Genomic DNA, 15,002 nt, shown 5'->3' on the forward strand with positions numbered 1-15,002 from the left:
GATAAAGAGAGTGGTTTGTTATCAGCTTGCCAATGGAAGTCCAGGGTCGGATGACTTCCACAATGGCCTACTGCTTTCATTATATCACGTAGCATCCTAAACATGCACTAGTGAGAGCAATCGCATGGAAAAGTTATCTTCGTGTCTCCCCTCTGAACGGACAGCATAACTCTTCAATCTGTGCCCCGTCTGCGGTGCCCCCAGGTGTTTCATCGTCAAATCCAATTCTGTCGGTGAGTCTTAGACTAGACATGGAAAAAGGTGAATGTCAGCCTCCTACATGGGTCGTGCAATAACACAGCAACCGTGTACATGCGAATGATAATCCTCGTTACCGTTTGCTCGGGCATGGTGCGACGGATGGGAACGTAAGTGACGCGATACTGGAGTACGTTGCCATCTGCTGAGTCCCACAGCACCTCGAAACTTGTTGGGGTTTCGTGTTGAAAAGTCAATTTACGTGGTCTCCTCCTCTCCGTGACGGGGTCTGGAAATTAAATTTGGCAACGGCCATTTGCATCGCCTGCTCGGTGGCAAAGGTTTGTAAATGGAGCGTGAGCAAGTAAAGTTTCAAAATGTGTCAAGAGTCTTCTCACCTGGGAGAGTTAACGGGGGCTCAACTTCACCCGTCTCCTCGGTGAGATCTGTTGCACAAGGTCGCAGCACGAAAGTGAAAGCGATACGCAAGGTGGAAAGGAGTGCAGGCAATGGGTACAATGACAAAGACGAGACAATTTAAACAGATACTTCTGATGGGGTGTGCGGGTTTTGCTCACGAGTGATGAAGGTTCCGATTAGAGCTTCGCTGTACGAGTTGTCCTTGTATTTGCTCGACACCTGCACCTCGTACTCGGTCCATGACTCAAGGTAAGTCAATGTCACACTCTTCTTGTTGGCTGGGAGCATCAACTGTGAAGCAAATGGTTGAATCATGATTGATTGTGCGGTCATTAACCACTTCCTGCATCTGTGTTCATGACATAGATGGCACAACTCAAACCAAAGCACCTTTCTAAACCTCTACCTTGGACCTCGACCGTTCCGCTCCTTCAAGCTCTTCAATCAGCGCTGCATACCCACATAGCTATGTAAACATTGTATTTGATTTATTAACTGGTATCCTCACCTCCAATGTCTGAGTGGGATCTTCGATTGGCATGTACTCAACCAAATAGTTGGCGACATTCTCGTCATCGTGTGTCCAAGAGATGTGGACGCTTTCTTCCGTTAAGTCTGAGAACTGAAGTGCTTGAGGGGTTGTGCGCTGCACTGAATGCACAATAAAGAAGGGAAGTACATGATGTACATTTGGTTTAATCTGAGGTACAGTGTCGTCTGTCCCACGCATATGTCCTCAACATTACATATGTCCTCAACATGACATATGTCCTCAACATTACATATGTCCTCAACATTACATATGTCCTCATCATCACATATGTCCTCATCATCACATATGTCCTCAACATTACATATGTCCTCATCATCACATATGTCCTCATCATCACATATGTCCCCAACATTACATATGTCCTCAACATCACATATGTCCTCAACATTACATATGTCCCCAACATTACATATGTCCTCAACATCACATATGTCCTCATCATCACATATGTCCCCAACATTACATATGTCCTCAACATCACATATGTCCTCAACATTACATATGTCCTCAACATTACATATGTCCCCAACATTACATATGTCCTCAACATCACATATGTCCACAACATTACAGATGTCCTCAACATCACATATGTCCTCAACATTACATATGTCCTCAACATTACATATGTCCCCAACATTACATATGTCCTCAACATCACATATGTCCACAACATTACAGATGTCCTCAACATTACATATGTCCTCAACATCACATATGTCCACAACATTACATATGTCCTCAACATTACATATGTCCTCAACATTACATATGTCCTCAACATCACAGATGTTCCTCAACATCACATATGTCCTCATCATCACATATGTCCCCAACATTACATATGTCCTCAACATCACATATGTCCTCAACATTATATATGTCCTCAACATCACATATGTCCTCAACATTACATATGTCCTCAACATTACATATGTCCCCAACATTACATATGTCCCCAACATTACATATGTCCTCAACATCACATATGTCCACAACATTACAGATGTCCTCAACATCACATATGTCCTCAACATTACATATGTCCTCAACATTACATATGTCCCCAACATTACATATGTCCTCAACATCACATATGTCCACAACATTACAGATGTCCTCAACATCACATATGTCCTCAACATTACATATGTCCTCAACATTACATATGTCCTCAACATTACATATGTCCTCATCATCACATATGTCCTCATCATCACATATGTCCTCAACATTACATATGTCCTCATCATCACATATGTCCTCATCATCACATATGTCCCCAACATTACATATGTCCTCAACATCACATATGTCCTCAACATTACATATGTCCCCAACATTACATATGTCCTCAACATCACATATGTCCTCAACATTACATATGTCCTCAACATCACATATGTCCTCAACATTACATATGTCCTCAACATTACATATGTCCCCAACATTACATATGTCCTCAACATCACATATGTCCACAACATTACAGATGTCCTCAACATCACATATGTCCTCAACATTACATATGTCCTCAACATTACATATGTCCCCAACATTACATATGTCCTCAACATCACATATGTCCACAACATTACAGATGTCCTCAACATTACATATGTCCTCAACATCACATATGTCCACAACATTACATATGTCCTCAACATTACATATGTCCTCAACATTACATATGTCCTCAACATCACAGATGTTCCTCAACATCACATATGTCCTCATCATCACATATGTCCCCAACATTACATATGTCCTCAACATCACATATGTCCTCAACATTACATATGTCCTCAACATCACATATGTCCTCAACATTACATATGTCCTCAACATTACATATGTCCCCAACATTACATATGTCCCCAACATTACATATGTCCTCAACATCACATATGTCCACAACATTACAGATGTCCTCAACATTACATATGTCCTCAACATTACATATGTCCTCAACATCACATATGTCCTCAACATCACATATGTCCTTAGCGTAATGCACAGGTATTGTGTGGAACATACAAGAAAAGCACTTTGAAGATTGTGTCCATTGTTTTGTGTTATAATCCTGTAGTTGCATTGCGACAGGTGAAGGAAAGTTGTAAATGGTACCATCTGGTTACAGTTGTGGAAATGCTCCGCGGTGTTGCACTCAACACGTAAGGGATCCCTAGTTTTGATATTTCCTTGTCATTTTGTTTAGTTAGGTGACCCTACCCGTTGTATCAGGGACAGGGAGATAGATGTGTTGTGTGTATAGCAGGTTTGATTCCCCCTTTGTAATATCCGTCTTCACCAAACACTTCCAATCCCTCTCCCCATCCCTCTTAAACCTCACCTCCCCACACCTTCTGACAGTGCAACCATGATTACATTGCAGTACGAAACGCAGACAATCAAAACCAGTCCAGCGCTACAATCACCACTCTGAAAGGCAATTCCTGTGTATTCCACACTGCTCCGCTGGATGTGTATTCCACACTGATGTGCTGGGTGTGTATTCAACACTGATGTGCTGGGTGTGTATTCCACACTGATGTTCTGGGTGTGTATTCCACACTGATGTTCTGGGTGTGTATTCCACACTGATGTTCTGGGTGTGTATTCCCAACTGATGTGCTGGGTGGGTATTCCACACTGATGTTCTGGGTGTGTATTCCACACTGATGTTCTGGGTGTGTATTCCACACTGATGTTCTGGGTGTGTATTCCACACTGATGTGCTGGGTGTGTATTCCCAACTGATGTGCTGGGTGTGTATTCCACACTGATGTGCTGGATGCGTATTTCACATTGATGTGCTGGGTGTGTATTCCACACTGATGTTCTGGGTGTGTATTCCACACTGATGTGCTGGGTGTGTATTCCACACTGATGTTCTGGGTGTGTATTCCACACTGATGTTCTGGGTGTGTATTCCACACTGATGTGCTGGGTGTGTATTCCACACTGATGTTCTGGGTGTGTATTCCACACTGATGTTCTGGGTGTGTATTCCACACTGATGTGCTGGGTGTGTATTCCACACTGATGTGCTGGGTGTGTATTCCACACTGATGTGCTGGGTGTGTATTCCACACTGATGTTCTGGGTGTGTATTCCACACTGATGTGCTGGGTGTGTATTCCACACTGATGTGCTGGGTGTGTATTCCACATTGCTGTTCTGGGTGTGTATTCCACACTGATGTGCTGGGTGTGTACTCCACACCGATGTGCTGGGTGTGTATTCCACACTGATGTGCTGGGTGTGTATTCCACATTGCTGTTCTGGGTGTGTATTCCACACTGATGTGCTGGGTGTGTATTCCACACTGATGTGCTGGGTGTGTATTCCACATTGCTGTTCTGGGTGTGTATTCCACACTGATGTGCTGGGTGTGTATTCCACATTGCTGTTCTGGGTGTGTATTCCACACTGATGTTCTGGGTGTGTATTCCACACTGATGTTCTGGGTGTGTATTCCACACTGATGTGCTGGGTGTGTATTCCACACTGATGTGCTGGGTGTGTATTCCACACTGATGTGCTGGGTGTGTATTCCACACTGATGTGCTGGGTGTGTATTCCACACTGATGTGCTGGGTGTGTATTCCACACTGATGTGCTGGGTGTGTATTCCACACTGATGTTCTGGGTGTGTATTCCACACTGATGTGCTGGGTGTGTATTCCACACTGATGTGCTGGGTGTGTATTCCACATTGCTGTTCTGGGTGTGTATTCCACACTGATGTGCTGGGTGTGTATTCCACACTGATGTGCTGGGTGTGTATTCCACACTGATGTGCTGGGTGTGTATTCCACACTGATGTGCTGGGTGTGTATTCCACACTGATGTGCTGGGTGTGTATTCCACACTGATGTGCCGGGTGTGTATTCCACACTGCTGTTCTGGGTGTGTATTCCACACTGATGTGCTGGGTGTGTATTCCACACTGATGTGCCGGGTGTGTATTCCACACTGATGTTCTGGGTGTGTATGCCACACTGATGTGCTGGGTGTGTATTCCACACTGATGTTCTGGGTGTGTATTCCACACTGATGTGCTGGGTGTGTATTCCACACTGATGTGCTGGGTGTGTATTCCACACTGATGTTCTGGGTGTGTATTCCACACTGATGTGCTGGGTGTGTATTCCACACTGATGTTCTGGGTGTGTATTCCACACTGATGTTCTGGGTGTGTATTCCACACTGATGTTCTGGGTGAGTATTCCACACTGATGTGCTGGGTGTGTATTCCACACTGATGTGCTGGGTGTGTATTCCACACTGATGTGCTGGGTGTGTATTCCACACTGATGTGCTGGGTGTGTATTCCACACTGATGTGCTGGGTGTGTATTCCACACTGATGTGCTGGGTGTGTATTCCACACTGATGTGCTGGGTGTGTATTCCACACTGATGTGCTGGGTGCATATTCCAAACTGATGTGCTGGGTGCGTATTCCAAACTGATGTGCTGGGTGCGTATTCCAAACTTATGTGCTGGGTGTGTATTCCACACTGATGTGCTGGGTGTGTATTCCACACTGATGTGCTGGGTGTGTATTCCACACTGATGTGCTGGGTGTGTATTCCACACTGATGTGCTGGGTGTGTATTCCACACTGATGTGCTGGGTGTGTATTCCACACTGATGTGCTGGGTGTGTATTCCACACTGATGTGCTGGGTGTGTATTCCACACTGATGTGCCGGGTGTGTATTCCACACTGATGTTCTGGGTGTGTATGCCACACTGATGTGCTGGGTGTGTATTCCACACTGATGTTCTGGGTGTGTATTCCACACTGATGTGCCGGGTGTGTATTCCACACTGATGTGCTGGGTGTGTATTCCACACTGATGTGCCGGGTGTGTATTCCACACTGATGTGCTGGGTGTGTATTCCACACTGATGTTCTGGGTGTGTACGCCACACTGATGTGCTGGGTGTGTATGTCACACTGATGTGCTGGGTGTGTATTCCACACTGATGTTCTGGGTGTGTATTCCACACTGATGTTCTGGGTGCGTATTCCACACTGATCTTCTGGGTGTGTATGTCACACTGATGTGCTGGGTGTGTATTCCACACTGATGTGCTGGGTGTGTATTCCACACTGATGTGCTGGGTGTGTATTCCACACTGATGTGCTGGGTGTGTATTCCACACTGATGTGCTGGGTGCGTATTCCACAATGATGTGCTGGGTGTGTATTCCACACTGATGTGCCGGGTGTGTATTCCACACTGCTGTTCTGGGTGTGTATTCCACACTGATGTGCTGGGTGTGTATTCCACACTGATGTGCCGGGTGTGTATTCCACACTGATGTGCTGGGTGTGTATTCCACACTGATGTTCTGGGTGTGTACGCCACACTGATGTGCTGGGTGTGTATGTCACACTGATGTGCTGGGTGTGTATTCCACACTGATGTTCTGGGTGTGTATTCCACACTGATGTTCTGGGTGCGTATTCCACACTGATCTTCTGGGTGTGTATGTCACACTGATGTGCTGGGTGTGTATTCCACACTGATGTGCTGGGTGTGTATTCCACACTGATGTGCTGGGTGTGTATTCCACACTGATGTGCTGGGTGTGTATTCCACACTGATGTGCTGGGTGCATATTCCACACTGATGTGCTGGGTGCGTATTCCACACTGATGTGCTGGGTGCGAATTCCACACTGATCTTCTGGGTGTGTATGTCACACTGATGTGCTGGGTGCGTATTCCACACTGATGTGCTGGGTGTGTATGTCACACTGATGTGCTGGGTGCGTATTCCACACTGATGTGCTGGGTGTGTATTCCACACTGATGTTCTGGGTGTGTATTCCACACTGATGTGCTGGGTGTGTATTCCACACTGATGTTCTGGGTGTGTATTCCACACTGATGTTCTGGGTGTGTATTCCACACTGATGTTCTGGGTGTGTATTCCACACTGATGTGCTGGGTGTGTATTCCCAACTGATGTGCTGGGTGTGTATTCCACACTGATGTTCTGGGTGTGTATTCCACACTGATGTTCTGGGTGTGTATTCCACACTGATGTTCTGGGTGTGTATTCCACACTGATGTGCTGGGTGTGTATTCCCAACTGATGTGCTGGGTGTGTATTCCACACTGATGTGCTGGATGCGTATTTCACATTGATGTGCTGGGTGTGTATTCCACACTGATGTTCTGGGTGTGTATTCCACACTGATGTGCTGGGTGTGTATTCCACACTGATGTGCCGGGTGTGTATTCCACACTGCTGTTCTGGGTGTGTATTCCACACTGATGTGCCGGGTGTGTATTCCACACTGATGTGCCGGGTGTGTATTCCACACTGATGTTCTGGGTGTGTATGCCACACTGATGTGCTGGGTGTGTATTCCACACTGATGTGCTGGGTGTGTATGTCACTCTGATGTGCTGGGTGTGTATTCCACACTGATGTTCTGGGTGTGTATTCCACACTGATGTTCTGGGTGTGTATTCCACACTGATGTTCTGGGTGTGTATTCCACACTGATGTTCTGGGTGAGTATTCCACACTGATCTTCTGGGTGTGTATGTCACTCTGATGTGCTGGGTGTGTATTCCACACTGATGTTCTGGGTGTGTATTCCACACTGATGTTCTGGGTGTGTATTCCACACTGATGTTCTGGGTGAGTATTCCACACTGATCTTCTGGGTGTGTATTCCACACTGATGTGCTGGGTGTGTATTCCACACTGATGTGCTGGGTGTGTATTCCACACTGATGTGCTGGGTGCATATTCCACACTGATGTGCTGGGTGCGTATTCCACACTGATGTGCTGGGTGCGTATTCCACATTGATGTGCTGGGTGCGTATTCCACACTGATGTGCTGGGTGCGAATTCCACACTGATCTTCTGGGTGTGTATGCCACACTGATGTGCTGGGTGTGTATTCCACACTGATGTGCCGGGTGTGTATTCCACACTGCTGTTCTGGGTGTGTATTCCACACTGATGTGCTGGGTGTGTATTCCACACTGATGTGCCGGGTGTGTATTCCACACTGATGTTCTGGGTGTGTATGCCACACTGATGTGCTGGGTGTGTATTCCACACTGATGTTCTGGGTGTGTATTCCACACTGATGTGCCGGGTGTGTATTCCACACTGATGTGCTGGGTGTGTATTCCACACTGATGTGCCGGGTGTGTATTCCACACTGCTGTTCTGGGTGTGTATTCCACACTGATGTGCTGGGTGTGTATTCCACACTGATGTTCTGGGTGTGTATGCCACACTGATGTGCTGGGTGTGTATTCCACACTGATGTTCTGGGTGTGTACGCCACACTGATGTGCTGGGTGTGTATGTCACACTGATGTGCTGGGTGTGTATTCCACACTGATGTTCTGGGTGTGTATTCCACACTGATGTTCTGGGTGCGTATTCCACACTGATCTTCTGGGTGTGTATGTCACACTGATGTGCTGGGTGTGTATTCCACACTGATGTGCTGGGTGTGTATTCCACACTGATGTGCTGGGTGTGTATTCCACACTGATGTGCTGGGTGTGTATTCCACACCGATGTGCTGGGTGTGTATTCCACACTGATGTGCTGGGTGTGTATTCCACACTGCTGTTCTGGGTGTGTATTCCACACTAATGTGCCGGGTGTGTATTCCACACTGATGTTCTGGGTGTGTATTCCACACTGCTGTTCTGGGTGTGTATTCCACACTAATGTGCCGGGTGTGTATTCCACACTGATGTTCTGGGTGTGTATGCCACACTGATGTTCTGGGTGTGTATGCCACACTGATGTGCTGGGTGTGTACTCCACACCGATGTGCTGGGTGTGTATTCCACACTGATGTGCTGGGTGTGTATTCCAAACTGATGTACTGGGTGTGTATTCCACACTGATGTGCTGGGTGTGTATTCCACACTGATGTGCTGGGTCTGCATTCCAAACTGATGTGCTGGGTGTGTATTCCACACTGATGTTCTGGGTGTGTATTCCACACTGATGTTCTGGGTGTGTATGCCACACTTATGTGCTGGGTGTGTATTCCACACTGATCTTCTGGGTGTGTACGCCACACTGATGTGCTGGGTGCGTATTCCACACTGATGTGCTGGGTGTGTATTCCACACTGATGTGCTGGGTGTGTATTCCAAACTGATGTGCTGGGTGTGTATTCCAAACTGATGTGCTGGGTGTGTATTCCACACTGTTGTGCTGGGTGTGTATTCCACACTGTTGTGCTGGGTGTGTATTCCACACTGATGTGCTGGGTGTGTATTCCAAACTGATGTGCTGGGTGTGTATTACACACTGATGTGCTGGGTGTGTATTCCACACTGTTGTGCAGGGTGTGTATTCCACACTGTTGTGCTGGGTGTGTATTCCACACTGATGTGCTGGGTGTGTATTCCAAACTGATGTGCTGGGTGTGTATTACACACTGATGTGCTGGGTGTGTATTCCACACTGTTGTGCTGGGTGTGTATTCCAAACTGATGTGCTGGGTGTGTATTCCACACTGTTGTGCTGGGTGTGTATTCCACACTGTTGTGCTGGGTGTGTATTCCACACTGTTGTGCTGGGTGTGTATTCCACACTGATGTGCTGGGTGTGTATTCCACACTGATCTTCTGGGTGTGTACGCCACACTGATGTGCTGGGTGCGTATTCCACACTGATGTGCTGGGTGTGTATTCCACACTGATGTGCTGGGTGTGTATTCCAAACTGATGTGCTGGGTGTGTATTCCAAACTGATGTGCTGGGTGTGTATTCCACACTGTTGTGCTGGGTGTGTATTCCACACTGTTGTGCTGGGTGTGTATTCCACACTGTTGTGCTGGGTGTGTATTCCACACTGTTGTGCTGGGTGTGTATTCCACACTGTTGTGCTGGGTGTGTATTCCACACTGTTGTGCTGGGTGTGTATTCCACACTGATGTGCTGGGTGTGTATTCCACACTGTTGTTCTGGGTGTGTATTCCACACTGTTGTGCTGGGTGTGTATTCCACACTGTTGTGCTGGGTGTGTATTCCACACTGTTGTGCTGGGTGTGTATTCCACACTGATGTGCTGGGTGTGTATTCCACACTGTTGTTCTGGGTGTGTATTCCACACTGATGTGCTGGGTGTGTATTCCACACTGTTGTGCTGGGTGTGTATTCCACACTGATGTGCTGGGTGTGTATTCCACACTGATGTGCTGGGTGTGTATTCCACACTGATGTGCTGGGTGTGTATTCCACACTGTTGTGCTGGGTGTGTATTCCACACTGATGTGCTGGGTGTGTATTCCACACTGTTGTGCTGGGTGTGTATTCCACACTGATGTGCTGGGTGTGTATTCCACACTGATGTGCTGGGTGTGTATTCCACACTGATGTGCTGGGTGTGTATTCCACACTGATGTGCTGGGTGTGTATTCCACACTGTTGTTCTGGGTGTGTATTCCACACTGTTGTGCTGGGTGTGTATTCCACACTGTTGTGCTGGGTGTGTATTCCACACTGTTGTGCTGGGTGTGTATTCCACACTGATGTGCTGGGTGTGTATTCCACACTGTTGTTCTGGGTGTGTATTCCACACTGATGTGCTGGGTGTGTATTCCACACTGTTGTGCTGGGTGTGTATTCCACACTGATGTGCTGGGTGTGTATTCCACACTGTTGTGCTGGGTGTGTATTCCACACTGATGTGCTGGGTGTGTATTCCACACTGTTGTGCTGGGTGTGTATTCCACACTGTTGTGCTGGGTGTGTATTCCACACTGATGTGCTGGGTGTGTATTCCACACTGATGTGCTGGGTGTGTATTCCACACTGTTGTTCTGGGTGTGTATTCCACACTGATGTGCTGGGTGTGTATTCCACACTGTTGTGCTGGGTGTGTATTCCACACTGATGTGCTGGGTGTGTATTCCACACTGTTGTGCTGGGTGTGTATTCCACACTGATGTGCTGGGTGTGTATTCCACACTGTTGTGCTGGGTGTGTATTCCACACTGATGTGCTGGGTGTGTATTCCACACTGATGTGCTGGGTGTGTATTCCACACTGATGTGCTGGGTGTGTATTCCACACTGATGTGCTGGGTGTGTATTCCACACTGTTGTTCTGGGTGTGTATTCCACACTGTTGTGCTGGGTGTGTATTCCACACTGTTGTGCTGGGTGTGTATTCCACACTGTTGTGCTGGGTGTGTATTCCACACTGATGTGCTGGGTGTGTATTCCACACTGTTGTTCTGGGTGTGTATTCCACACTGATGTGCTGGGTGTGTATTCCACACTGTTGTGCTGGGTGTGTATTCCACACTGATGTGCTGGGTGTGTATTCCACACTGTTGTGCTGGGTGTGTATTCCACACTGATGTGCTGGGTGTGTATTCCACACTGTTGTGCTGGGTGTGTATTCCACACTGATGTGCTGGGTGTGTATTCCACACTGATGTGCTGGGTGTGTATTCCACACTGTTGTTCTGGGTGTGTATTCCACACTGATGTGCTGGGTGTGTATTCCACACTGTTGTGCTGGGTGTGTATTCCACACTGTTGTGCTGGGTGTGTATTCCACACTGTTGTGCTCGGTGTGTATTCCACATTGCTGCCAAGATGCATCTTCCACACTGCCATCACAGTGCGGGAAACTTCAGAACAAACCACTCCAAGAAGCTCTGGGCCATTCGTGGGCCAAAGAGAAAGCAAGGTGTGCGGGTCAGAGGGTGATCTGGTGATCTCCGCTCCCATAAATCATGTATCGCCCGGGTGCAATAAAAGACATTGCATTCCACGGCTTGCTTGCTTGCATCCAAGGAACAGAAAGAGGAATGAGGAGAGCTGCTTGTGACGACAGAATGAGAACTGCCTTGTTCGAAAGGGATGAAACAGGACAAGCTGCACCAGAGGGAATCTCTGTGAGTGAACGGGCAGCACAGGCTCCTCAAGACGCAGTGGCCATACATACATGACCTTTCCTGTCCCTACTTTCTAATTCGTCGACTTGAGATGCACAAAGGAGCGATCAAAGAGTTATCAACGATTCACCCTCTTGACTCATCTGGGTGAGGGCACTGACATGCATATCACACTTTCCTCTTGCGCTTACATTGCATACGCCACACTTCTTCTGACACACTGCACCACATCACCCTCCCTTTCCTCCCTCCCCACCACTCTGGGACCAACGTGAGCCCACGGTTCACGTCGGGTGAGCAAGAGGCTGACCTCAAAATAATTTCTCTCTCTCCACCTCTTTCTCTCTTATTTCCCCGGAGTGACTGAGGCATGCTTGTCTTGTGTTTAGAGATAAGATAAGATTGAATAAGGAGTTCTTCTTTTTGTGCGAGGGGTGAAGCTGTTCTTTGTGACACTGCTTCTTGTACATACTGTCTGTAAATGCATACCTTTATCCAATCACTATCTTAACTTTCCAAACATGCTCCATTGTCTGTTTCCACCATTGGTTAGACATTGTGTGTAATAAATAGATGGGAGGTTGTACCCCATTGATTCACTGCAGTAGTTTAGCTGACTTCCCACCTTCGGTTTTGTTCGGCCATCTTACTATAATTCACCGTCTGTCTGTTCCCAGTTACCGCAAAAACGGCTGAACAAATCGCAACCATTTTTTGGGCGTGTATTCCTGGGACCCCTTGGAGTAAAATAGGCATAAATATAACAACATGACCCCCTTGACGGCTCCCTACGGGAGCCGATGCTTCTAGTCGGTAATAAATAGATAAAGGTGGGAAGTCGAGAGCACGGTTCCCCATTTGGGATGGGCTAAATCACTGGGAAGGTAATGCGAGAGTTGGGCGTGGGGACCCCACGAGATTTAGTCATTCCAGCAGCATTTGTGGTTGCTTAGCAACCCGTTGGGTCGCGGTGTTATCCGTGGCTCGTTGGCTTCAATGTCGAAGGTTGGGAAGCGTGTCCGAGTCACCCCCCTCGTGAGCCCTGCACGACTCTGAACCCGTAACAAAACCACTTAAACTTCCATCCTTTATGCCCATTATCTCCCAACTCTGGAATCACCTTCTTAAGTTTGTCCTTTCATGCTCTTCTCAACAGTGCTTCAAATAAAACTAGAATGGCACTTGGTAGTTGGTAGAGTCCATCGTCTCACCTCGCATGTTCATTCTAAGCAAAAATACCATCTTTAAACCGAACAAGCTACTCTCATGCCCGCATACCCGAATCATTATGCCACTTATTATGTCACATACATTGCCATTACCCAAAGCTTTATTGATTACACTGGTCAACAACAAATTTGTTGTCTGCATTTTTTAAGCTGATTTAGGACGAATCTGATGCGCTGAATCCAAAACTCACATTAGTTTTGTTCAATCAGGTCAAGTTTTTGAGATATGGCCACATGTCGTTTTTTACATTTTTGTTCACATGTACGCATGTGTGGAGCATTTTAGAAGAAGTTGGTGGGGGTAAAATGTCATGTCAAATAATTGTTTTGATTGGAAATAATTATTTTAATGACAAGAAGTATTCAGGTACGATAGTTCTGGGTGATTATGTCGAAAAGGGATCAGTTTGAAGTCATAAAACCTCAAAATCTTCCAAAAATTGGTGAGGCAAAGCATAAAGTTCGTGGATCAAAACTAAAGTTAATGGGGCAGATTTTGTAATAATGTGATACAAAAAAGTTGTATTTCTTGAAATAACGAACTCTGAAGAATGTACAATACCTACATGCGCCAATTCTGCTGAAGCTTGGAGTGCCACAGTACGAACCCAAAGATTGGAGACTGTTCATTGACAGCAGCAAGCGATCACTGAAATGTGTTCTGCTACACAACGGCAACCAGTTTGCCTCTGTACCCATCGCTCACTCGACTACACTGAAGGAGAAGTATGAAGCGGTGAAGTACGTGCTGGAGAAAATTGGTTATGATCAGCATAAGTGGTTTATTTGTGTTGACCTGAAGATGGTGAACTTTTTGTTGGGACAACAGTCTGGCTTCACCAAGTACCCATGTTTTCTGTGCATGTGGGATAGTAGGGACCGTGCTCAGCATTACACGAAGAAGGACTGGCCTGTGCGGGAGGAATTGGTGCCATGCAAAGAAAGGAACGTCATCAACGACCCTCTGGTGGACAGAGACAGAATACTCTTCCCACCGCTGCACATCAAGCTCGGCTTAATCAAGCAGTTCACCAAGGCTCTGGACAAAGATGGTGACTGCTTCACTTACTTGTGCCAGGCTTTTCCAGGATTGACCATGGAGAAGTTGAAAGCTGGCATCTTTGATGGTTCTCAGATCCGTCAGCTCATCAGAGATCCAGAGTTCAAAAACTCAATGAACAAAGTGGAACTGGAAGCGTGGAAGACATTTGTTTTGGTAGTGAAGAACTTTCTTGGCAACAATAAGGCCAGAAACTACGCAGAACTTGTCAACAACATGCTGACTGCTTTCAGAAACCTGGGCTGCAACATGAGCATCAAGATGCACTACCTATTTTCACATATGAACCGGTTTCCTGAGAACCTGGGTTCAATGAGTGACGAGCAGGGGGAGAGATTTCATCAGGACATGAAGGAGATGGAGACCAGGTATCAGGGTCGCTGGGACGCAGTCATGATGGCTGACTACTGTTGGAATCTGAAGAGAGACCTCCCTGCCGCTGAACATTCCAGGAGTTCGAAGAAACGGAAGTTCAAGCCCTGAAGTTTGAACAGTGGTGACGCAACATGCAATTTACTTGTACTTACCTTTATCAATGCCCACCATTCAGATGACAGTAATCGATGTTTCTATCATGTAATCAATAAATGTTGTTGGCAAAACATTTTTTTTTCTTAAAAA

The 15,002-nt window shown here is 46.6% G+C and overlaps 1 protein-coding gene across 4 annotated transcripts in view; it reads right to left on the reverse strand.

Annotated features, from left to right (window-relative positions):
- LOC147012683 (collagen alpha-1(XIV) chain-like) overlaps window positions 1-15,002 on the reverse strand; it is a 168,562-nt gene that overhangs the window by 67,833 nt on the left and 85,727 nt on the right. For all 4 annotated transcript variants that reach the window (XR_015051032.1, XM_085853765.1, XM_085853766.1 and 1 more), the window contains 4 exons: window positions 1,127-1,269; window positions 777-909; window positions 597-644; window positions 336-487 (listed from right to left, as the gene is read on the reverse strand). Coding sequence is in view for 3 of the 4 variants with exons in the window: in XM_085853765.1 (XP_085709891.1) it covers window positions 336-487; window positions 597-644; window positions 777-909; window positions 1,127-1,269 (476 nt within the window). In the remaining variant the exon portion in view is untranslated. The remainder of the gene's footprint in view (window positions 1-335; window positions 488-596; window positions 645-776; window positions 910-1,126; window positions 1,270-15,002) is intronic.

Source organism: Eptatretus burgeri, chromosome 14, assembly GCF_056783735.1.
Source record: "Eptatretus burgeri isolate ZD-2024b chromosome 14, Ebu_testis_v1, whole genome shotgun sequence".
Taxonomy (NCBI): Eukaryota; Metazoa; Chordata; class Myxini; order Myxiniformes; family Myxinidae; genus Eptatretus; species Eptatretus burgeri.